The 25939-nt window shown below is 39.8% G+C and overlaps 1 protein-coding gene across 1 annotated transcript in view; it reads right to left on the minus strand.

Annotated features, from left to right (window-relative positions):
• Positions 1-3362: 3362 nt before the first annotated feature.
• The window catches only part of LOC128059861 (uncharacterized), a 29147-nt gene continuing 6570 nt past the window's right edge, over positions 3363-25939 (minus strand). Inside the window, 11 exon segments of the mRNA XM_052652136.1 lie at positions 3363-3991; positions 4205-4231; positions 4532-4632; positions 5843-5865; positions 9223-9453; positions 10405-10500; positions 11040-11489; positions 13128-13132; positions 24414-25037; positions 25251-25268; positions 25569-25678. Coding sequence (XP_052508096.1) covers positions 3363-3991; positions 4205-4231; positions 4532-4632; positions 5843-5865; positions 9223-9453; positions 10405-10500; positions 11040-11489; positions 13128-13132; positions 24414-25037; positions 25251-25268; positions 25569-25678 — 2314 coding nt within the window.

Here is a 25939-nt window from a genome sequence, read left to right on the forward strand (position 1 = left end):
GAGGAGAAGGGGACGAGTGAGGATGCGATGGCTGGATGGCATCACGGACTTGATGGACGTGAGTCTGAGTGAACTCTGGGAGATGGTGATGAACAGGGAGGCCTGGCATGCTGCGATTCATGGGGTGCAGAGTTGGACACAACTGAGAGACTGAACTGAACTGAGTAATTAGGTAAGATTGAGAATTTCCCATAGTTTATTGTGATCCACATAGTCAAAGGCTTTGGCATAGTCAATAAAGCAAATGTTTTTCTGGAACTCTCTTGCTTTTTCCATGATCCAGAGGATGTTGGCAATTTGATCTCTGGTTCCTCTGCCTTTTCTAAGTCCATCTTGAACTTCTGGGAGTTCACAGTTCACATATTGCTGAAGCCTGGCTTGGAGAATTTTGAGCATTACTTTACTAGCATGTGAGATGAGTGCAATTGTGCAGTAGTTTGAGCATTCTTTGGCATTGCCTTTCTTTGGAATTGGAATGAAAACTGACCTTTTCCAGTCCTGTGGCCACTGCTGAATTTTCCAAATTTGCTGGCATATTGAGTGCAGCACTTTCACAGCATCATTTTTCAGGATTTGAAATAACTCTACTGGAAATCCATCACCTCCAGTAGCTTTGTTCATAGTGATGCTTTCTAAGGCCCACTTGACTTCACATTCCAGGATGTCTGTCTCTAGGTGAGTGATCACACCATTGTGGTTATCTGGGTCATGAAGATCTTTTTCGTAGAGTTCTCTGTGTATTCTGGCCACCGCTTCTTAATATCTTCTGCTTCTGTTAGGTCCATACCATTTCTGTCCTTTATCGAGCCCATCTTTGCATGAAATGTTCCCTTGGTATCTCTAATTTTCTTGAAGAGATCTCTCGTCTTTCCCATTCTGTTCTTTTCCTCTGTTTCTTTTCGTTGATCGCTGAGGAAGGCTTTCTTATCTCTCCTTGCTATTCTTTGAAACTCTACATTCAGATGCTTATATCTTTCCTTTTCTTCTTTGCTTTTCAGTTCTCTTCTTTTCACAGCTATTTGTAAGGCCTCCCCAGGCAGCCATTTCCCTTTTTTACATTTCTTTTCCATGGGGATGGTCTTGATCCCTGTCTCCTCTACAATGTCACGAACCTCATTCCATAGTTCATCAGTCTCTCTATCTATCAGATCTAGTCCCTTAAATCTATTTCTTACTTCCACTGTAAAATCATAAGGGATTTGATTTAGGTCATACCTGAATGGTCTAGCGGTTTTCTCTACTTTCTTCAATTTAAGTCTGAATTTGGCAATAAGGAGTTTATGATCTGAGCTGTATATTGTCACCCTGCTTACTTAATTTCTATGCAGAGTACATCATGAGAAACGCCGGGCTGGAAGAAGCACAAGCTGGAATCAAGATTGCCGGGAGAAATATCAAGAACCTCAGATATGCAGATGACACCACCCTTATGGCAGAAAGTGAAGAGGAACTCAAAAGCCTCTTGATGAAAGTGAAAGTGGAGAGTCAAAAAGTTGGCTTAAAGCTCAACATTCAGAAAACGAAGATCATGGCATCTGGTCCCATCACTTCATGGAAAATAGATGGGGAAACAGTGGAAACCGTGTCAGACTTTATTTTTCTGGGCTCCAAAATTACTGTAGATGGTGATTGCAGCCATGAAATCAAAAGACACTTACTCCTTGGAAGGAAAGTTATGACCAACCTAGATAGCATATTCATAAGCAGAGACATTGCTTTGCCAACAAAGGTACGTCTTGTAGGCTATGGTTTTTCCACTGGTCATGTATGGATGTGAGAGTTGGACTGTGAAGAAAGCTGAGTGCCAAAGAATAGATGCTTTTGAACTGTGGTGTTGGAGAAGACTCTTGAGAGTCCCTTGGACTGCGTAGAGATCCAACCAGTCCATTCTAAAGGAGATCAATCCTGGGTGTTCTTTGGAAGGAATGATGCTAAAGCTGAAACTCCAGTACTTTGGCCACCTCATGCAAAGAGTTGACTCATTGGAAAAGGCTCTGGTGCTGGGAAGGATTGGGGCAGGAGGAGAAGGGGACGACAGTGGATGAGATGGCTGGATGGCATCACTGACTCGATGGACGTGATTTTGAGTGAACTCCGGGAGTTGGTGATTGACAGGGAGGCCTGGCGTGCTGTGATTTATTTGGTCGCAAAGAGTCGGACACAACTTAGTTACTGAACTGAACTGAACTGCAGATTGAGAAAAAAAATTGCAATTCTTCAATCAATTTATTTTGTTTCTTAAAACAAAGAAATACTGTGGAAAATAAAGTAACATGTTCTGAAAATAATTTATTTCAATCACAGTGAGGAGGAATCAAAAAGGAATAGACATTTATACTGGGCTTCCCATATGGGCTAGAAATTACAGAAGTTATTGCAAATGTTATGTTTAATTGTCACAATAAAAATCAGGTGATTTTTTAAATGAGAAACTGAACTCCATAGAATTTCGTTTACTTGATAAGAGCTATTATGTAGAAACATAAGAATTATAATAAAATTCTTTGATCACACAAATATACAGTCACACAATTCTCCATGGCAGGAAGGGGTAGAATAGTCTTGACAGCAGCACAAAGGTATCTAGAATCTGAAAAATGAGACTTCAGTGACAAGAACCATAGTATTCCTAAAGGAACAAATTTGTTTAATGAAACACTGGTATAGGTATTATTGTTTAGTAGTTAATAGATAAAATATTTATTATTGAGACAGTTATATGCTTTACACTTAGTTGCATTTATTTTTTCACAATGATCTTGTGTATGGTACAATTTTATAATAAGATTATTTTAAGGAAATAAACATCACTTAAATATGCTATTCAAGGTTACACTTCGAATATGTAGAGAAAGGGCTTGATCTTAGACCCTCTGAACACAAAACTATGATTGTCAGTACATGTCATTTATGATATTCTTCCCACAATTTCTTAATGAATATGGGCATCATGGATAAACTGAGACAGAGCTCAGCACTCACTCTTTAGTGAAGGACTCCTATATTAGGTCGAATATACAAACGTTTTGGAAAAGCTTTCTTTCATTTTCTCAGTCAGTGGCAGAGTAAATGAGATTGTAAAATTTGGCAAAGGTATTACATCATACTGCTCTTTCTTTATGGGGCATCCATCATTTTAGCATGGAGTATGGAAAATTAAGATTTTCTAACACATTCATGATATTGGGGAAAATAAGACACAAGGGAAATTGTTCACCCTCCTAATGAATGAAGGATGTTCAAATGGAAAAAAAGAGAGGCAGCAAGGCAAACCCGTAAGTATGTTGCAGATAAGCACAGGTGTGTCAGATGCACCTACAGTAAGAGGCACTATAGAGGAGTGGGTGTGAGTGTAAGAAGACTCAACAGCTTGGTGAGCACACAGTCATGGGGGCATGACAGTTCATAGGATTGAAATATGGAACTACTTTCTGAGGAAAGGAACAAAAAGAAAATTTATAAATGGGAAACCCATAGTTGGTGACATTGAGAAATAAGACAGTGCGAGCTTCATAGTCTAGGAAAACCCCAACACGATGGGGAGAAACACCCAGGGAGAGGGTTAAAATCCCAATACCTAAGAAGGCATTATACACAGAATCCTGTTTTAACCCTATGACCCAATAGCCATTTTTAGGTTGATATCTTGAATAAACATTTTTACCATTTCCACAATTTCCTTTTTTAGGTTTATGTAATGAGTAAACATTTTGACAATTTCTATTTCCATAATTTCCAAGTTCTAATGGTAACTTCATGATATTTTTACAGTTTTCATCACATATCCCCAGGATCCAGGCACGTTTCTTTGACACGTCTACCTCCCAGTAATGTCTCCCTGATGTGATAACTGGGGAGCCCAGGACACCAAAATCTTCATAATTATCCTTTGAATATGCATTATAGCATTGGTAACTGGATGCATATCTCACTTGTCTCTGATCCGGAGAAATGACATTTGCATTCTTGGGAGAATTCAGGGTCACCTGAACTGTTGAAAAATATAGGCTTGGGTTAGGGTAATGATGTAGTTTCCTTGTGACATTTTGAAAGGGATCTTTAGAATGAACTGACTGGAAAAGTAATATGTTTGTGTGTGTTAGGAGGGAAAACATGGCTTAAAACATGAGACCTACTAGAAAATGAAAAATTATAAAAGATGATGAGAACAGGGTGTCTTGATTATATGGTGATGTCTCCTTACCCCAGTAGCGTTGCATATCTGTCAGCTCTGAAATGATAAAAAAATCCACAATATTAAATATAAGCAATAAAAAAATAAATATAAGCAATAGAATCAGCCCTGAAATCTATTTTCTTCCAGTTGAGGGGAATGGCTATGATGAGGTAGTGAAATAGTGAACGACAGGATGAACCAAGCCCCCGGTCATCGCCCATAAATATGACCACGTCACTAGCACATAGTGTCTGGGCTTTGCTGTCTCTATCCACACATAGAAATTGGAGCCTCCTACCCATTTTCCCTCCATCAAAGAAGCCCTCCTACACCCACTTGGGTAGCATTCCTCACCATTAAACACACGCAGTATCTCTCTCAGATCAGGAGCTCGAAACACTCTCCTCTGTTCCTTGGGGAAAGTTTTTGGCTCTTTCAGAGCCACGGTTTTACTCCTAGGGAAGACAAAGTTGGTGCTCACAAATGTGATTTTTTTTCCCTCTAAACCACTGGCTTGCTATATGTTCACCCTGTTGATGGGCCTGAATTGTCTTTCCTGGATGCCTTGGGAAAGAAGAGAGTGGATGCCTGATCTTGGAGCAAGAAAGAACGTGTTCATGTCTACCTTCCCAGCTACCCTCTGTGTGACTTGGATGGTCTTAAAATGTCAGAAGGGGAGTTTTCTTCCTTCTATAATGAAATCATTAACCCACCACACTCCACCTCCTAGGGATCATATGAAATAATATCAAGCAATGGATTTAACAAAACAAAATGTTGGTATCTAAAAACAATAATTTGTGGAACATTCCCTGCACAGATATGTGTTTCCAGGAAGGAGTCAGAAAGTGAGGTTGCCGAATCTGGCTCCTGGGTATTTGAGACATACCAGGTAGGAGAACACTCTCTAGAGCCCCAAGATCTTCAAAGACTGCTGTCCAATAGAGAGGCTCTCAGAATACCCTGAGATTTCATAATCACTAGGAATAATTACAAACCCTTGGAGAAAAAGACATTGTGAATAATAAACAAAGTAGTCTGACTTTCATGTGTTTGCAAAGATCTTGATGCTGCCATGTAGCATCAGACACAATGATGTTACCTTTCTGTTCTGGATTCTAAAGTATGTGACCAAGATTGATCAATAGTTTGCTCCAGGGCCAAAACATCCCTTGACATTCAAATCTGTTTTTGGAAACCTAAGCCGAAAAACATACAAGGACTTTGTCTCTTCTGGGAGCAGAAATTAAAATATAAAGGAGTTGTCTCAAATTCTAGGGGTTTGGCCGGAAAAGAAGACTCAACCTTCACATGACAAGTCAAGCACCTATTAAATATGGGAACCTGAGCTGCATATTGACACACAGTGTGAATTAAATTTCTGAAGTCATGGGGATCTGATACTGTAATGCCTTGTTCTTAATACTGGTACTGACCCAAACTCTGCAACTTCCCACAATCAATATTCTTTAATATAGAATCCAGTCCATTATTAATGTTTATAAAACAATCTTGCTCTGATGTATGAACAGAAATTTAAAATAAGACTGTCCTCCATTTATGTACCTTGAGCATTGTTTTATTCTAATTGGCTATCAGATAACTGTAAGGGATTTATTTTATTTTCACAGCATCAATGGACTATCTCTGGTTTCCCACACATACCTTTTCAGGATAACATTCACATCCTAGTGAGAGAAGAGAAAACATGAGTCAAAAAGTAATAAGTCTCCCCACTTCCCAAGCTTATTCACATCCCCATCAGCCATCGATTGTGGGAATAAAAATGGTCTCAATGTGAGAGCCAAAAAGTAGAGACAAGAGTGAAGCCAGTCATTCCAGAAGACACATGCGATGTTGTCAGATTTCCCAAAAGGTAAAAGGCTTTGACCCTTGTAGAAGCATGAGGGAGACTTCCAGTATCTGGAGATGAGACATATTTATGGGAAAAACAAAAAGCTTGTAAGTTTGGTGACCCATGAGATGATTTGAATAACACACAGTTCTTCCATTTATTCAACAAAAGTGCACAGTGATGTATTATTATTTGCCAAGCATTAAACCAGGCTTTGGAGAATCAAAGATGAATTCATAATCCTAATATTCCTCAAGCTACGTATACTGCACTTGTTGAGAGTACAAGCAAACAAATGTATGATTGTAGGTGTTTTTTTCATCTCTTTCATCTCATTTGATACACTATAAGTGATCTCACACTCTCTTAAATCCAGCATACATACAAGTACAGTTGATTTCTAATGCCTTAGTTTTACTCAGCTTTGTCTCTTAAATGCTTGTTAATATATTTGGTTAAACATAAGCCACAGGAATCAGTAACTTAGGATGTCTAATATGTAACTTACTATTCATCAACCAGATTGACTCCTCTCTTGTACCCCATTTGTATAATGTTACCGTATGCATTCAGTCACCGTCCAAAAATTTGAGCATTTATATGTACTGTCGTCTATACTTTGTCTGCTTAGTCCATGGCTTAACAGTTTTTAGCCATGTAATCTTCTTAATCATCACATATATTATTAGTTTATTAGTTAGAATAGATATGCACCATTTTATCTGATCTCTTTTTCATGAAGCTTTATTTCCTTCATGTCAACAAAAACAAGAGCAACCAGTGGTTTTTGATAAAAATTCTCTGTGTTAAAGCTCTTGTGTGTGTATCACAAAAATTAAGTAAAATTAGAATAAGTAGAGAGAAAATAAATGATGGTGGGGGGGGGTCAATTGCAAATTCATTCAAAGTCTAATTCTTAAGCTCAAACCTTGTCATCAGAAGCTGGCTTGTGTCTTTCGCCAATTCTATTCGTTCTACCTCTACTGACTTTATTCTCAGTTTAAAGAGAAGATGAATCTCCTGATATAAACTCCAGAAGAGAACTTTCCCTTCCAGTGTAACCAAAAGTTCAGAAGCCTGCAGTGATTAGTTTACATAGAATCAGGTTTCCATAGTAAAATCATCATTGTGTTGTTGCTGGAAAGAAGTGAAGCAATGTTACAGGAAGGTTCTGTATTTACTGAAAATAAGTTAGTTTTAGTGTGAAGTAGATCATGGTAGGATAGGAAACACTGTATAAGCACTAGAGCAACCACAGGGGGGAATTTTTTTTTTTAGTACAGTTAGAAAATAGGAAAGCTTTAAATTTTATACCAGGAATATTTGTTTAACACAAAAGAAGCTAGTTAGGAAGAAAGAGAAGAATGAAAACTACAGTAGCCAAATAGAAAGCAAGTAGTGAAGTTTAAATACAGCTATATCAGGATTTGTATTAAAGCTATCATCTTAATATCCCAATTAAAAAGTTAGAGATTGTTGGATGGGATAACAAGGAAGAATTAGTGATTGTCACTTGTAAGGGATGTATTTTAGATGTAAAGATACAAATAGGCAAAAGTAAAAAGAGAAAAACTAGGGATTATGCAAGCTCTAATGATTTCAAGTTTTTATATTATTATTAGAAAAAAATTGACTTTAAAACAATAAAAATTATGAACGAATGAGAGGATAATTTTATAATGATAAGAGGTTTAGTACATCAAAAAGATAAACCAATTATACATGTGCATACACCTAACAATAGAGCTTGAAAACTCACCAAGCAAATTTAAAAGGAAAAATGCAGAACTGAACAATAGCTGTTGCAGATTTCAACTCACTCTCAATAAGGAGAGAACAGTTTATATGGAAGCCAACCAATTATAGAAGACATGGACAATACAGTCTACCACCTTGACCTGACATCTATAGACCATTTCACCCAATGAATGGAGAATATACAATCTTTTCATATGTACATTTTTCCTGACATACGATATCTGAGGCCATAAACAATTATCAGTGAATTGAAAAGTTTAAAGGAATAAAATATACACTCTCTGATTACAATTAAATTAAATTTGAAATCTACAGAAGTAAAATTCAACACTTACCAAGTATTACTAATTAACAACACATCTTCAAATATCTACGTTTTAACAAAAAGAAATTGCATAGGAAATAGGAAAATAAGTTTATGTGAATAAAAACAAACACTAAATCAAAATGAATGGAAAAAAACTAAGACACTGCTGCTTTTCTTATTAAGATGCTCTGAAATCAGTGATCTACTAGGAAAGAAAAGTTATTAAAAAACAGTGTACACACGCACACATTACACATGCACACATGCACATGAAAAGGGTACAAACACACAAAGAAAACAAAGGTGAGAGCAGAAATAAATGCGTCAGAAAATTTACAAAATACACAAAATCAATGAAACAATGCTTATGAAAAAAATAATATAATTGACTAAAGTAACTAAAAGGAGAAGGGAAAAAATGAAGAAGCAAAATCTGGAATACAAAAAGGGAGTTTGCTCTGAGTACTATAGACATTTAAGGTACAATAAGCAATTGTTATAACTAACTTTATGTTTACACACCAGGCAACTTAGGATAGACAACTTCCTACAAAAATATACAATAAAGGACTAACATGTTGCAAAAATCTAAATAATCTTCATACAAGCAAAAAAGAAAGAAAAAATATGTATATTTTAAACTTTTCCAATAAGAAAAACCCAGAGTGAAATGGCGATGCTGGTAAATTATATTGAGTATTTAAAGATAAATAACAGTTCTTCACAAACTGTCTTAAAAAACAGAAAAAGGTAGAGAATCCCAACACATTGAGGAAAAAAATACGTCTTGGAATCTGAAGTGAATTTGTCTGTGATAATCTGAATCATGAAAAGGTACTTGATAAATGTTCAGCACTGGGCCACAGAAAACAAGGCCTTACGGAAAATCACTGAACACAATAATCTTCTCTCAACAAAGAAGTGTTTGCAATGATCTTGATGACAATAAAAATAGAACTTCCGTTGTTATTCCTACGTTGAATAATTCAGGTATTCTTACAACCTCTGATATAGATGCAGAGAAGGTATATTGCAGGGTCAAAGCAGCCTCCGCGAGGGCATCAGAAGGATCACAGGAACGTATTTCTCTCCTGCCTCAGAGGCTGGGTTCCTTTCCAGTCTTACCTGCAGCAGCTCCATTGTTGATCCCTGCAAATGGCGCTCCACATCTGAGATGAGGTTGTTCACCAACAGCTTCTCTTGGTCCAGATCATTCTCAGATTCTGCCAGCACTTTGAGAATAACTCCCAACTCATCCTGCAGTTTTCTCAGTTCCTTCGCCTCCTCACTGTCCAGGATTTGTCTTAGTTGTGTAAACTCTCCCTGGACACTTTGTATCTCAGTTTCTATTTGAGTCTTAGGGAATGAGAAAAAGACAGAGAGAGGTACTTGGACCATTAGCCTGGGGCTGGGATCCAGAAAAATAACTATTCTGCTTGGGAAGTTCCCACAAGGAGTGAAAGTCTCTCAGTCATGTCTGACTCTTTGCAACCCCATGGACTGTATAGTTCATGGAATTCTCTAGGCCAGAATATTGGACTAGATAGCTTTTCCCTTCTCCAGGGGATCTTCCCAACCTAGGGATTGAACCCAGGTCTCCCGCATTGCAGGTGGATTCTTTACCAGCTGAGCTATAAGGGAAACCCAGGAATACTGGAGTGGGTAGCTTATCCCTTCTCCAGGGGACCTTCCCAACCCAGGAACTGAACTGGGGTCTCTTGCATTGCAGGCGGTTTCTCCACCAATTGAACTATCAGGGAAGCCCATGAGGAAGTGAAATAGAAAGAGGAAAGCAATACTTGGGGTAGCTGACTTTGTTTATATTTTTTTCCTCTACACCATATTTCAAAATAATGGTCCCAAGTCTGCACTGTTGAGGACAACTCAGAGCCAAATGGGATCTCTGGGTGTGGGCAGCTTTCACACATCTGTCCAGGATGCTCATGCCTCCCTCCATTACTCCTGACCCCCTCCCACCACCCTCTCCCCAAAAGTTGAACACTGAGGACAGAACCAGGAGCCATTGTCAGATATCTCCCTGAGAAGTTAAGGGATAAGAATGGAATATAAACTTCCCTAGCCATCCTCATCAGAGAGACCCTCTGTATAGATACTCCCCCTCCAGTATTTGTGTTTATTTCTGATATGGTCACTTTTTAATACCACACTGATTACGGGAAGGCTGAAGAAAAGGATGAGCCAAATGACTGAACTGTCATGGTACAAAGAAAAAGGCAGCTCCTTGTGACCAGCCCAAGGTCCTGCATAGATACCTGTCTAACTTCCTCACGAAGCATCTCCTCATACCTTCCAAGTAGACATCTCTTCTCTGACTTTAATTTCCAACTCCTCAGCTTCCTGTTTTTTCCCCTTCAGCCTCTGCAGACATGATTGGAGCATTTTCTGTGAGAAAAGAATCACACCATTGTCAAGATAGGGGCTTTCTCAGCATCACTACAGTGGATAAATAAGGCTGATTTTCAAAGAGAATAGACTTTACAAAAAATGTGAAAGTGACTAGAATCTGTGACTTGGAAGAAGACCTTGATGTTGAATGTGTCCTTTGAGACTCAGAAGACTGGTTCTCTTTGTTCTGAAAGAAACTAGATTCTGTAAGAAAGAAAAATTACACCTCAACCCACCCAATGTCCTAGTTACCTATCATGTTTAAAAGGGTAATGAGAGCTTCTCTTGGCCCCAGATGTCCACACACTAGCACAAGGCACATGAATATCTACTTCTGCCTTAAAGTCCATTTGTTTGCTTATACTTGGGTGGAATGCACAGAAATTTTCTTCACATGTCAGAAGGTAGGCATGCGAAGAAAAGAAATCACAGGCCTCAAGTCCCTGGTAGCCAGGTAATTAAAGCCCAATGCAAACTAGAGATTTCCTTCAAGTACCATCTCCTGCTCTGTTTTTTTCTCCATTCTGGTCTCTTACCTGGTACTGTGGTGCAATCTCCTCCATGAGGAATGTGTTGTGACCTCGGTGCTCCTGAGATCGCTCGCAAAGCCAACAAATGACCTTCCCATCCTGCTCACAGAAGAGGTGGAGCTTCTCTCCATGGTGAGCACAGAGATTTCTCTCTTGTTCCACCTCTGGGCTCACCTTAACCTCTCGGAGCCTCTGCACTATATTGGCCACATGCCTGTTAGGTCGCAGGTTCCCAGGCACAAAACTAACTCTGCATACAGGGCAGCTTTTGTGCCCCTCTTGGCCAACTATGGATTCCTTGTTGTTTGCAGTGATACAGGCTTGACAGAAGGTGTGGCCACAGTCAAGGCTCAGGGGTTCTGTCAGAAGCTCCAGGCAAATGGGGCAGGTCACTTCCTCTTGTATGTTCATCAGGATTCCTGAAGCCATGGCAGTGGCTCACCTGCTCCTCACTGTCTAGATTTCTGACAGTTGTCTCGTTCACAGATCCTTGAATGATTGGAAAGGTGACAAGTGTAGAGTAAGACAAGTAGAAGCAAAATGACACTAGTTATCCAGAAATCAAGGATGACCCAAGAACAAATATGGAAGGAGAAAAAATAAAAAAAAAAAAGATAAAAAATAAAAAAGGAGCTTCTTGACCTGGTAAAATGATTCTTTTTATAATAATTCTAAACATTTTATTTCCAGTTCATGTCACATGACAAATTTCATCTATCCTCATCTATGCGTTGATTGTTATTTTTCTTTACCAAAACACAAACTAGTGAGCTTTTCTTACAGAGATCTGTGAGTGACCCACCATCTATCCTGCTTTTTCTCCTCCATGCTAAAAGCACATCCTCAATGTAAAAAGCCCTAAACCAGGTAAGTATTTGGGCTTTTATACCTGCTCTTGTCTCATCATGGTGTATCAGTATTACTCACTCTTTTTTTTTTAATTGAGGTGTGGTTGATTTAGAGTGTTGTGTTAGTATTAAGGGTACAGCAAAGTGATTTTATTTATATGTATAGATATATATATATGCTGTTACTTTAGTCGTGTCCAACTCTGTGTGACCCCATAGACAGCAGCCCACCAGGCTCCTCCGTCCCTGGGATATACCAGGCAAGAACACTGGAGTGGGTTGCCATTTCTTTCTCCAATGCATGAAAGTGAAAAGTGAAAGTGAAGTCACTCAGTCGTGTCCGACTCTTAGCGACCCCATGGACTGCAGCCCACCAGGCTCCTCCGTCCATGGGATTTGCCAGGCAAGAGTACTGGAGTGGGGTGCCATTGCCTTCTCTGATATATATATATTCTGTGCTGTGCTATGCTTAGTTGCTCAGTTGTGTCGGAGTCTGCGACCACATGGACTGTAGCCTGCTAGGCTCCTCTGTCCATGGGGATTCTCCAAGCAAGCATACTGGAGTGGGTTGCCATGACCTTCTCCGGAGAATCTTCCCAACCCAGGAATTGAACCTGGGTCTCCTGCATTGCAGGTGGATTCTTTACCACCTGAACTACCAGGGAAGCCTAATTAAATATAGGCTTCTGGGTTCAGTCCCTGGGTTGGGAAGATCCTCTGGAGTAGGGCATGGCAACCCATGCCATTATTCTTGTCTGGAGAATCCCATAGACAGAGAAAGTTGGAGGGCTATAGTCCAAAGGTTCTCAAAGAGTCAGACACAACTCAAATGACTAAGGGTGCACACACATACACGTGCATGTCTGTGTGTGTGTGTGTGTGTGTGTGTGTATGTGTGTGTGTAGGGCTTTCCAGGTGGCACAGTGGTAAAGAATCTGCCTCCCCGTGCAGGAGATATGGGTTTGATCTCTGGGTCAGGAACATTTGTGGGGTAGGAAATGGCAGCCCACTCCAGCATTCTTGCCTAGAAAATCCCATGGCCAGAGGATCCTGACAGGATAGTCCATGGAGTCTGAAAGAGTCGGACACAATTGAGAGACTGGGCGTGCATGATATGTATACGTGTATGTATATATATATATATACACACTCAGATATATATATATATATACAGATATATGTGTATATATTCTTTCTCATATTCTTTTCCCATTAAAATTTATTATAAGACATTGAGTATACTTACCTGTGCTATATAGAGAACCCTTGTTTACCCATTTTAAGTGTAGTAGATTGTATATATTAATACCAAACTCCTAATTTGTTTCCATTACCCATTCACTTTGGTAACCATAAGCTTGTTTACGATGTCTATGAGTCTATTTCTGTTTTGTAAATCAATTTATTTGTATCTTTTTTTAAGATTCCAAATATAGGTGATATCACAATATTTCTCTTTCTCTTTCTGTCTTACTTCACTGGATATAATAATCTCTAGGTCCATCCATGTTGCTGCAAATGACAGTATTTCATCCTTTTTATGACTAGGATTCCATTGTATGTATTCTTTATTTATCTGTTGATGGACATGTAGGTTGCTTCCATGGCTTGGCTATTGTAAATAGTGCTACAATGAGTACCGGGGTGGTGCATGCATCTTTCTGAATTAGAATTTAATCTGGATATATGTCTAGGAGTGGGATTATAGGATTATACAGTAACGCTATTTTATTTGTTTTATAACACCTCCGTAATTTTTTCCATAGTGGCTGCAAAACTTTACACTCCCACCAAGAGTCTAGAAGGATTCCTTTTCCTCTACACCCTCCCCAGCATTTATTACTGGTAGCCTTTTAAATGATGGCCATTCTGACTGGAGTATGACTCTCTCATACTTCAGGTCACTCTCTCTTTACATGTTCTTTTATCACATAGGCCCTTCTGATGACTTATTATACGGTAACCCTTACCACCATGTGTTGAATATTTACAATGATTTCCCTTATTATCGTGCCACAATATATGACAATAGTTTTGTGTAGATAGTAAAAAAAATTCCTTTCTCAGATGTGAAAATAAAGATAGTGACCTACAGAAATCATATATCATCAATACACAGAATGGGAATTCAGGGTCCTCCTTGACAGGTCTCTTAACCCAGTGAGTTAGTCAAAGACAGACAGAGGTGACTTCATGGACCCAATTAAACCAAGGCACTGAGGCTGTAGAAGTAAGGAGACCTAGACCAGCTAAGAGGTCTTGGGCAGTCTCAAGTGTGTAAATATTGATTTCATTTTGGTTCAGAAATGTGCCAACCAAGGACATTGATAGGAGATTAATAACATGAAAGTATGAGGATGGTGAGGCGTGAGATGGTGCAAATAGATTCATCGGATCACATGAGTCAGATACATAAAAAAATAGAAACACAGATGAAATTAACGTTGCTTTTGAGAAAAAAATTCTCAAAATATTAGGCAAGATCATTCAACTAATTATTATTGCCAAAAAAATTGTGTATTGTCAATTGGACTAATATCCATACATAGAAAGTGGAAATAGAGTGTTTAAACTAAAATGAATGGGCTTGCTAGTCACTTGGAAAGTAATAGCAAATTAAAATTCAGATATATATATATATATATATATATATACATACATACATATCCCAGGCTTCCCTAGTGTCTCAGATGGTTAAGAGTCTATGATCAATGCAGGAGACCCAGTTTCAATCCCTGGGCCAGGAAGATCCCCTGGAGAAGAGAATGGCAGCCCACTCCAGTATTCTTGCCTGAAGAATTCCATGGTCAGAGAAGCTAGGCAGGTTACAGTCCATGGGGATGCAAAGAGTCAGACACAAGTGAGCAACTAACACTTGCATATATATATAAAGAGATAGAGAAAACACTACTAGAGAGACATATGTGTTGTTCAGAAATCAAAGACTGGGGGGAAAGATGGAATTATCCAAAACTTCCAACTTAAAACACAAGGATTGAACTGAAAACTGAAGAAGATGAAGGAGACATTAAAAGAGAAAGAGAAAAAGTGTGTATTAGGTGAAGGAAATGATCTGTTTCTGGAAGACATATCATCTTGTATGAGTTTTGAAAGGCCAATGTGGCTGTATACAGAAGACTGCTAGTCTTGTATTATAAGAGGCTACAGTGACATTAAATATGACACTTCCCAAATTACGTAACATTTGGGGACCCATTTCTGAGAGTCAGGAGAAGTTATCAATGTTTTCCCATCAGAGAAGAGTAAGGGCATGACCAGCTGTGCCTTGGGGTGTGAGATGTTGAATGGACCCAGTGTGGAATTGGGAAGATCAGGTAGGATGCCGGCTCAGCTGCTCAGGGGAGAGATGGTGATAGCTTGAGGGACAAGATGATGAAGGAAATTCTGAGCAGCAGGTGAGAGTGAGAGATGAGAGGAGGTCAAAGGACAGAACTGGGAGCTGAATTAGATATGTGGGAAAAAGCATTAATATCAGTCCTGGACATTTTACTCCTGTAAAGATCATATTGCCTTTTTTTTTCCCTAAGGTTTTGTTGTTGTTGTTGTTGTTGTTGTTGTTGTTGTTGCTGTTTTTGTTGCATGTGCTTTGTGTCCTGGGAAACCTATTTGATTACAACAAAGTGGAAAGTCAGCAGCCTTTCATGACCACATTGTTGACAGCAAGACTCGCCTGATGTATGAAATGCATTTGGGCTAGAAAGACTTTGCATGGAATTTAAATGATGATTGATGAAGATACACCTCATTTTTCACAAAGGAACTGTGAGTCTTCTGTCAAATATGTCTGTTTTAGGTCCCTAGAAGTTGTGCTCATGGTCATTTACAATGGGTTCAGATCTTTACAGAACTAAAGTTATCTCACCTGTGGTGGGTTCACATCCATCCATCTAGTATGGTTCCTTACAAAGCTGAGATGACAGGGATAATGTCCCTCCTGTAAGGAACATCTCTGAGAGCTCAACTAAAGCAGCTGTGCCCAAAGCTATGTCTCCTGTCCTGTAACTCGCAGCTAAGCTTAGCCCACCTGGCAGTTTATATCCTATGAGGTTGTATGTGTAGGATTGGTGATTCAGATTAGAAACCACTGCTTGTGGTCAGTTGGTGGGGGTGTCACAGAGTGGCAGCCCAGTGATGCTCATTCCTCAGCCTGGACTCACTATGGCCCTGTGGACATAGTCTAAACTCAGAGGGTCTATCAGAGGTTCCAGGCAAAGGGGACAATAAAGCAACAAACAAGAAAAGAAGTTCTCAAATGATATTCCTGTCTTAATGGTTGCCAAAGTTTGATGACAAAAGAAAGATCTCCAGTGTGAGACAGCTAACGAGTCTCTGTTCACCCGGAACAAGGGGATGAAAGCTATACAGCCTGCACAGAGTTAAACTGAGAGTTACTGAAACTCTCCAGCTGTGCCATGTTCATACTACATGAAGGATCCTGATAAAGATGAGGCTGAATCAAAAAGTCTACAAACCATAAATGCTAGAGAGGGTGTGGAGAAAAGGGAACCCTCTTACATGGTTGGTAGAAATGCAAACTAGTATAACCACTATGGAGAACAGTGTGGAGATTCCTTAAAAAACTGGAAATAGAACTGCCATACAAACCAGGAATCCCACTGCTGGGCATACACACCATGGAAACCAGAATTGAAAGAAACACATGTACCCCAGTGTTCACTGCAGCACTGTTTACAATAGCTAGGACATGGAAGCAACCTAGAAGTCCATTGGCAGACAAATGGATAAGGAAGTTGGGATACAATTACACAATGGAATATTACTCAGGTATAAAAGAGAATGCATTTCAGTCGGTTCTAATGAGGTGGAGGAAACTGGAGCCTAATATACAGAATGAAGTAAGTCAGAATGAGAAACTCAATACAGTATATTAAGACATGTATATGGAATTTAGAAAGACAGTAACGACTGTATATATAAGACAGACATCCCTCTGGGGTAGGGAGGCAGGTGGTAGGGGGGTTCAAAAGGGGGGTGGACACATGCATCCGTGGCTGATTTATATTGATGTATGGCAAAATCCACCACAAAAGTGTAAAGTAATTAGCCTCCAATGATTATATATAAAAAAGATGAGGTTGAAAGTGAACCAGAAATATAATCCAGCTAATGTTACAGATACTGAAAATATGCACTTTGCCCCTGGCTGCAAAGATCAAGTACCCCAGATCACTCTCTGATGAATAAAATCAGAGGTCAACATGATTCAAATCTATGACTAAAACTATTATTCAAATCTGGTGAGGGGCCTCCAGTTATATGTCAGTGCATTCAAGATCCAACCAATGCTCAGCTGCATCAAGAACCTATTGAGAAGAGAGGATCAGAAGATGCATTCAGACATGGGGAGGCAGATTTACTTTCTCTGCAGAGATAAGAGCTAACGTCAAAGCAGTGATCACCATAGACACAGAAGAAACTAGTTCTCACCTATGATGTATGATACCCCACCACTACCTAAACAGAGACCCAACGTCTCCCCGACAAGCAGGAAGACAGATGTGGGAACATGAGTCACCTCTGCCTGATAAAACCTTCAGGTGATTGCACCTTGCAGGTTGGTCATCTGACATTTGAGCTCACGAGAATACAAACTCACAGTATCTCTGAGGTACCAACTACAGATCAACAAAAAGGGACATAAAACTACAATAATTATGTAAAAGTCCAAACAGGAAATGTATAAGCAGAACTTTCTTCTGTGACTGCAGCAAAGCTGTTTCTCTTAATGTGAGAGAGCCACAAATTCCTGATGTCGCATGGGAAACCATCATTTTTGAGAATCAAATTGGAAAGTGAAATTGTGCTTTGTTTTATATGCCAGGCAGTTTTCTACTATTATATAGTGTAAACTACTGACAACACTTGCAAAATAAAAGCTGAAGCAGTAAAGTAACAAATCTATTTGAAAATCGTGTATTAATGACCATGACAGGTTCACTGCGAATTCAGAAGCTGTTTCTAACATCTTCTGTGGCTGAGAGGGCGACAAGGAATGTGTAGCAGGAGTGATAATGTCCAAATAAGATTTGGTCAACAGAGAAGAGGTCATGGTGAGAAGAAAGATTTGACTTCTGTTTCTGTGCCTCGACTAGAGTGGGTACAGCTGTACCCTTATAAGAAAGAGGAAGGTAGATAAACACGTGGTTACTCTAACTTATCTTCCCTCACAAGTCTCATGATGCGGTATAAGAATACTTCTCTAACATCTTTTGCTATCCTTAGTAACAATCAAGTAACAAGTCTTTAAAACTTAAAGTTAGATGACCCAGAGAGATGGTATGGGGAGGGAGGTGGGAGGTGGGTTCAGGATTGGGAACACGTGTACACCCGTGGCGGATTTATGATGATGTATGGGAAAACCAATACAGGATTGTAAAGTTAAATAAAGGTTAAAAAAAAAAAAAGGGTAGATATCACTGTTACTAGAAATTAGATGCTTCCAGATGGCACTTCTGGAAGTTTTTCCCAAGTGCTCTTCTTGCCCCAATCTCTCAGCTGAGCTGCTTCTGGGTGGCACATCCCACTGAAGGAGAGGCATGAACAGGTTAGGGAATGTAAGGAAGTGCAGCATTTCCCTGTGTCTGGACAAGAGAATTCATGAGAGGCTGAAGAGCCCGCCAGATGTCGCAGCATCTGATGTCTGAGCACAGGAAAACCTAGGGAAATGAGAAATGATCTATACAGCCATGCAGAAATACTGTATTTCTACACTGATAGAAATGAAAATGTCAGGACTGGAAGACCCGTCAGCCTTTGACCTGTTATTGAGGAAGGGGACGTTTTAACTCTGAAGACCAAAGATCCTGGCTGTTCTCAGTATGTTCGATTCGTACTCTCACGCGAGTGTATGCTCCTCGGTTCTTTGTCTCGTCACAACAAAGATTTGGAGTGACGGACATTAAAGCCCCCTCGGCGTGTCACAGCTCTCAGGTCTTGGATAGACCATGTTACAGCTGTCAGGTCTCAAATGGACCATGTCATAGCTCTTAGACAAATCAGTGTTACAGCTCTATTTTATTTAGAAGATAGCAGGAAAATCCATCTTCGAGGCCTGAGGGCACGTGGATCCAAAGACACGAGAAGACCACCCCATCGCACGGGAGAGAGAGAGCTAGCAGGCTTTGGCTACTCGATTTACATGTTTCTCTCTCCCTGGGCCTGTCCTCTGTAAATTGGACCAGCTAGGAGTGTTGTTTGTTTCACCTGGGGTCCTCACTCCGGTCCTCGGACCTTCTTTTGTTCTATATTCGCGGGCTTTTCCCTTCCTTGTCTTTTAGCCACCGCCATTTTGGACTCCTTTTCCCTATTCTACCTACCTGACAGTACTTAACACTACTTCTTGCCTGGAGAATCCCATGGACAGAAGAGCCTGGAAGGCTACAGTCCATGGGGTCACAGAGAGTCGGACACACTGACTGACTAACACACAACACACAACAGTACTTACAGAATTCAAAATGTCTGTGGGTAGATGCAGCCTACAGAAATAAACAGTCCCTCCAAGGAACAAAGCCTTTCTTTTCTTCCAACCACCCTTCTCTTAACACTTCCTCTCCCCAAGACTGATCTTCTGTCAGCAGTCTAATCAGGAAGCCTGCAAGCTGCACCTTTCCTCCATTTAGAACAGCTTGCAAACAACAAATAACACTCACCTAAGCAGATTCCGTTTTTTCTTGTGTATCTTTCAAATTCTGCCCTCCACAAACCACTCAGTTATCCTCAGATATGAATGGAGAAGTTGTCATTCCTTGGAGAAGAGTAAACGCCTCTCTTGGACAGGATTCACTCCCCTCACCAGGGGCTTGAAGGAAACTGAAAGTTAAATTCTAGTGGGTGGAGTTTGGCCCCGAAAGGACGAGAGAAACTATAAGGCCAGAAAGAGGCAGCCAGGTAGGGCCCCTGGAAATTAAGGAGGCTTTTGTGCCTGTGCTTGGTGAGTCAGTGAGTGCTTTTTAATCCTATTGAGAGGGTAACAGGCAAGAAGGCCAGGGGTCTCCAAAGGGAGGAAATACCCTGCAACTGTCAGACATTTTTATCTCTCTTAAGTGGCAGGAGGAAACAAACTAGGGATATTTTTTCCTTATCTATACAAATTTAAAAGAAAATATCTCTTAAAATTCTGTGTTGCTATAGTGACACCTGGTTTCACCTGAAGTTAACCAATGCCTTTTTCTTATGGAAATGTTTATCTTAAGCTATGCTAATGTACTATGCATTTACCCCAAACTCTGTCTTCAAGTCGGTTCCACCTTTTGGCTCAGAACCTTCTTGCTAAACCAGTACGTTATACTCAGATATTGTTCCTCTGATCTATGTAAATGAAAGTATTTGTATGGTGATCTGCCCTTCTTCAAGATTCAAGTTAATCATTTTATGGCCCAAGGTGAATCATTTGGTGCCAAGATTATCCCAAAAGGCATCTTTTGGGTGAGGGGCCTGGTGCCATCCTGAGTTTTAAGATACTCCTTTCTTCCATTAACAGACTGCTGGTGACCATATAACATCCAGCTGAAGACTAGCAGCGAGGTATTCTTACTGCCCCCTTCTGATATCTATGTCAGAAGCTTTCTGTATCTCCTTTATACTTTAATAAAATTTTATTACACAAAAGCTCTGAACAATCAAGGTCCTCTCTGGCCCCAGATTGAATTTTTCTCCTCCGGGGGTCAAGAATCCCGGAGTCGTGATTCAACAAAAACCTTTCACTATCTCAGCTGTTCTCTGAGAAGTTATTCTCAAGTCTCTTCAAAAGAATCGGTCCTTCGGAAAACTTAGGCTTCCTATGCAATGCAATTTCACACACCCACCTTGTCTTGTTTGCTTACTAAAGAGCTGTCAGATGCAGGAGTAAAGTACCCCCTTTACCCCAGTGAAGACCCACACTGAGGACTCCCTTGAGGCAGCAGCATTGGTTTGCTCTTTACTGGCCTGTTCACCATCTGAAGTAGTGAATCTGGCCAGTCTGTCCTACTAGGTCATGTTAGAGGAAATGGCTCAACAAATCTGAAATCACTCAGGTGGTCAGTTAGAGAGGTGATCACAGAGTGGTCGTTCACTGATGCTGACATTCAGAAGCTGGATGCTATGTTGCAAAATGACACTTTTACTAAATAGGTTGAGGAAGAGTAAACTGTAGGAGGGTTATTTGTTGAGCAATGACATCCAATACTATTTAACATATAATCCTTAGGATATTATAAAATGAAGCTGTAAAATTAAATTTGTGTTTTTTAACACCAGCTGGTCATTTGTGTCAGACTGTTTCTAGATGTGTGTGTGTGGGTGTCATTTCCAGATGAGATTAGAATTAGATCTGTGGACTCAGTAAAGTAGTTTGCTTTTTCCAGGGTCGGTGAGCATCATCATTCAATTTGTTTCAGGATCTGGAAAGAACAAACATGTGAAAGAAGGAAGAATTCATTCTTCCTGTGCCTCCCTGCCTATTGGAGCTGAGATGCTCTCTTCTATTGCATTTAGACTAGACTGTACTGTGGCCCCTGACTTGGGGAATTTTGAGCAACACTTTACTAGTGTGTGAGATGAGTGCTATTGTGAGGTAGTTTCAGCATTCTTTGGCATTGCCTTTCTTTGGGATTGGAATAAAAACTGACCTTTTCCATTCCTGTGGCCACTCCTGAGTTTTCCAAATTTGCTGGCATATCGAGTGCAGCACTTTTACAGCATCATCTTTCAGGACTTGAAACAGCTCAACTGGAATGCTATCACCTCCACTCGATTTGTTCATAGTGTAGCTTTCTAAGGCCCACTTGACTTCACATTCCAGGATGTCTGGCTCTAGATTAGTGATCACACCATCATGATTATCCAGGTCATGAAGATTTTTTTTGTACAGTTCTTCTGTGTATTCTTGCTACCTCTTCTTAATATCTTCTGCTTCTGTTAGGTCCAGATCATTTCTGTCCTTTATCGAGCCCATCTTTGCATGAAACATTCCCTTGGTATCTCTAATTTTCTTGAAGAGATCTCTCGTCTTTCCCATTCTGTTCTTTTCCTCTATTTCTTTGCATTGATCGCTGAGGAAGGCTTTCTTATCTCTTCTTGCTATTCTTTGGAACTCTGCATTCAGATGCTTATATCTTTCCTTTTCTCCTTTGCTTTTTGCTTCTCTTCTTTTCACAGCTATTTGTAAGGCCTCCCCAGACAGCCATTTTGCTTTTTCTGCATTTCTTTTCCATGGGGATGGTCTTGATCCCTGTCTCCTCTACAATGTCACGAACCTCATTCCATAGTTCATCAGGCACCCTATCTGTCAGATCAAGGCCCTTAAATCTATTTCTCACTTCCACTGTAAAATCATAAGGGATTTGATTTAGGTCATACCGGAATGGTCTAGCGGTTTTCTCTACTTTCTTCAATTTAAGTCTGAATTTGGCAATAAGGAGTTTATGATCTGAGCTGTATATTGTCACCCTGCTTACTTAATTTCTATGCAGAGTACATCATGAGAAACGCCGGGCTGGAAGAAGCACAAGCTGGAATCAAGATTGCCGGGAGAAATATCAAGAACCTCAGATATGCAGATGACACCACCCTTATGGCAGAAAGTGAAGAGGAACTCAAAAGCCTCTTGATGAAAGTGAAAGTGGAGAGTCAAAAAGTTGGCTTAAAGCTCAACATTCAGAAAACGAAGATCATGGCATCTGGTCCCATCACTTCATGGAAAATAGATGGGGAAACAGTGGAAACCGTGTCAGACTTTATTTTTCTGGGCTCCAAAATTACTGTAGATGGTGATTGCAGCCATGAAATCAAAAGACACTTACTCCTTGGAAGGAAAGTTATGACCAACCTAGATAGCATATTCATAAGCAGAGACATTGCTTTGCCAACAAAGGTACGTCTTGTAGGCTATGGTTTTTCCACTGGTCATGTATGGATGTGAGAGTTGGACTGTGAAGAAAGCTGAGTGCCAAAGAATAGATGCTTTTGAACTGTGGTGTTGGAGAAGACTCTTGAGAGTCCCTTGGACTGCGTAGAGATCCAACCAGTCCATTCTAAAGGAGATCAATCCTGGGTGTTCTTTGGAAGGAATGATGCTAAAGCTGAAACTCCAGTACTTTGGCCACCTCATGCAAAGAGTTGACTCATTGGAAAAGGCTCTGGTGCTGGGAAGGATTGGGGCAGGAGGAGAAGGGGACAACAGTGGATGAGATGGCTGGATGGCATCACTGACTCGATGGACGTGATTTTGAGTGAACTCCGGGAGTTGGTGATTGACAGGGAGGCCTGGCGTGCTGTGATTTATTTGGTCACAAAGAGTCGGACACAACTTAGTTACTGAACTGAACTGAACTGCAGATTGAGAAAAAAAAATTGCAATTCTTCAATCAATTTATTTTGTTTCTTAAAACAAAGAAATACTGTGGAAAATAAAGTAACATGCTCTGAAAATAATTTATTTCAATCATAGTGAGGAGGAATCAAAAAGGAATAGACATTTATACTGGGCTTCCTGTATGGGCTAGAAATTACAGAAGTTATTGCAAATGTTATATTTAATTGTCACAATAAAAATCAGGTGATTTTTTAAATGAGAAACTGAACTCCATAGAATTTCATTTACTTGATAAGAGCTATTATGTAGAAACATAAGAATTATAATAAAATTCTTTGATCACACAAATATACAGTCACACAATTCTCCATGGCAGGAAGGGGTAGAATAGTCTTGACAGCAGCACAAAGGTATCTAGAATCTGAAAAATGAGACTTCAGTGAAAAGAACCATAGTATTCCTAAAGGAACAAATTTGTTTAATGAAACACTGGTATAGGTATTATTGTTTAGTAATTAATAGATAAATATTTATTATTGAGACAGTTATATGCTTTACACTTAGTTGCATTTATTTTTTCACAATGATCTTGTGTATGGTACAATTTTATAATAAGATTATTTTAAGAAAATAAACATCACTTAAATATGCTATTCAAGGTTACACTTCGAATGTGTAGAGACAGGGCTTGATCTTAGACCCTCTGAACACAAAACTATGATTGTCAGTACATGTCATTTATGATATTCTTCCCACAATTTCTTAATGATAATGGGCATCATGGATAAACTGAGACAGAGCTCAGCACTCACTCTTTAGTGAAGGACTCCTATATTAGGTCGAATATACAAACGTTTTTGAAAAGCTTTCTTTCATTTTCTCAGTCAGTGGCAGAGTAAATGAGATTGTAAAATTTGGCAAAGGTATTACATCATACTGCTCTTTATGGGGCATCCATCATTTTAGCATGGAGTATGGAAAATTAAGATTTTCTAACACATTCATGATATTGGGGAAAATAAGACACAAGGGAAATTGTTCACCCTCCTAATGAATGAAGGATGTTCAAATGGAAAAAAAAGAGAGGCAGCAAGGCAAACCCGTAAGTATGTTGCGGATAAGCACAGGTGTGTCAGATGCACCTACAGTAAGAGGCACTATAGAGGAGTGGGTGTGAGTGTAAGAAGACTCAACAGCTTGGTGAGCACACAGTCATGGGGGCATGACAGTTCATAGGATTGAAATATGGAACTACTTTCTGAGGAAAGGAACAAAAAGAAAATTTATAAATGGGAAACCCATAGTTGGTGACATTGAGAAATAAGACAGTGCGAGCCTCATAGTCTAGGAAAACCCCAACACGATGGGGAGAAACACCCAGGGAGAGGGTTAAAATCCCAATACCTAAGAAGGCATTATACACAGAATCCTGTTTTAACCCTATGACCCAATAGCCATTTTTAGGTTGATATCTTGAATAAACATTTTTACCATTTCCACAATTTCCTTTTTTAGGTTTATGTAATGAGTAAACATTTTGACAATTTCTATTTCCATAATTTCCAAGTTCTAATGGTAACTTCATGATATTTTTACAGTTTTCATCACATATCCCCAGGATCCAGGCACGTTTCTTTGACACGTCTACCTCCCAGTAATGTCTCCCTGATGTGATAACTGGGGAGCCCAGGACACCAAAATCTTCATAATTATCCTCTGAATATGCATTATAGCATTGGTAACTGGATGCATATCTCACTTGTCTCTGATCCGGAGAAATGACATTTGCATTCTTGGGAGAATTCAGGGTCACCTGAACTGTTGAAAAATATAGGCTTGGGTTAGGGTAATGATGTAGTTTCCTTGTGACATTTTGAAAGGGATCTTTAGAATGAACTGACTGGAAAAGTAATATGTTTGTGTGTGTTAGGAGGGAAAACATGGCTTAAAACATGAGACCTACTAGAAAATGAAAAACTATAAAAGATGATGAGAACAGGGTGTCTTGATTATATGGTGATGTCTCCTTACCCCAGTAGCGTTGCATATCTGTCAGCTCTGAAATGATAAAAAAATCCACAATATTAAATATAAGCAATAAAAAAATAAATATAAGCAATAGAATCAGCCCTGAAATCTATTTTCTTCCAGTTGAGGGGAATGGCTATGATGAGGTAGTGAAATAGTGAACGACAGGATGAACCAAGCCCCCGGTCATCGCCCATAAATATGACCACGTCACTAGCACATAGTGTCTGGGCTTTGCTGTCTCTATCCACACATAGAAATTGGAGCCTCCTACCCATTTTCCCTCCATCAAAGAAGCCCTCCTACACCCACTTGGGTAGCATTCCTCACCATTAAACACACGCAGTATCTCTCTCAGATCAGGAGCTCGAAACACTCTCCTCTGTTCCTTGGGGAAAGTTTTTGGCTCTTTCAGAGCCACGGTTTTACTCCTAGGGAAGACAAAGTTGGTGCTCACAAATGTGATTTTTTTTCCCTCTAAACCACTGGCTTGCTATATGTTCACCCTGTTGATGGGCCTGAATTGTCTTTCCTGGATGCCTTGGGAAAGAAGAGAGTGGATGCCTGATCTTGGAGCAAGAAAGAACGTGTTCATGTCTACCTTCCCAGCTACCCTCTGTGTGACTTGGATGGTCTTAAAATGTCAGAAGGGGAGTTTTCTTCCTTCTATAATGAAATCATTAACCCACCAC

This window comes from Budorcas taxicolor, chromosome 15 (genome assembly GCF_023091745.1).
Source record: "Budorcas taxicolor isolate Tak-1 chromosome 15, Takin1.1, whole genome shotgun sequence".
Taxonomy (NCBI): domain Eukaryota; kingdom Metazoa; phylum Chordata; class Mammalia; order Artiodactyla; family Bovidae; genus Budorcas; species Budorcas taxicolor.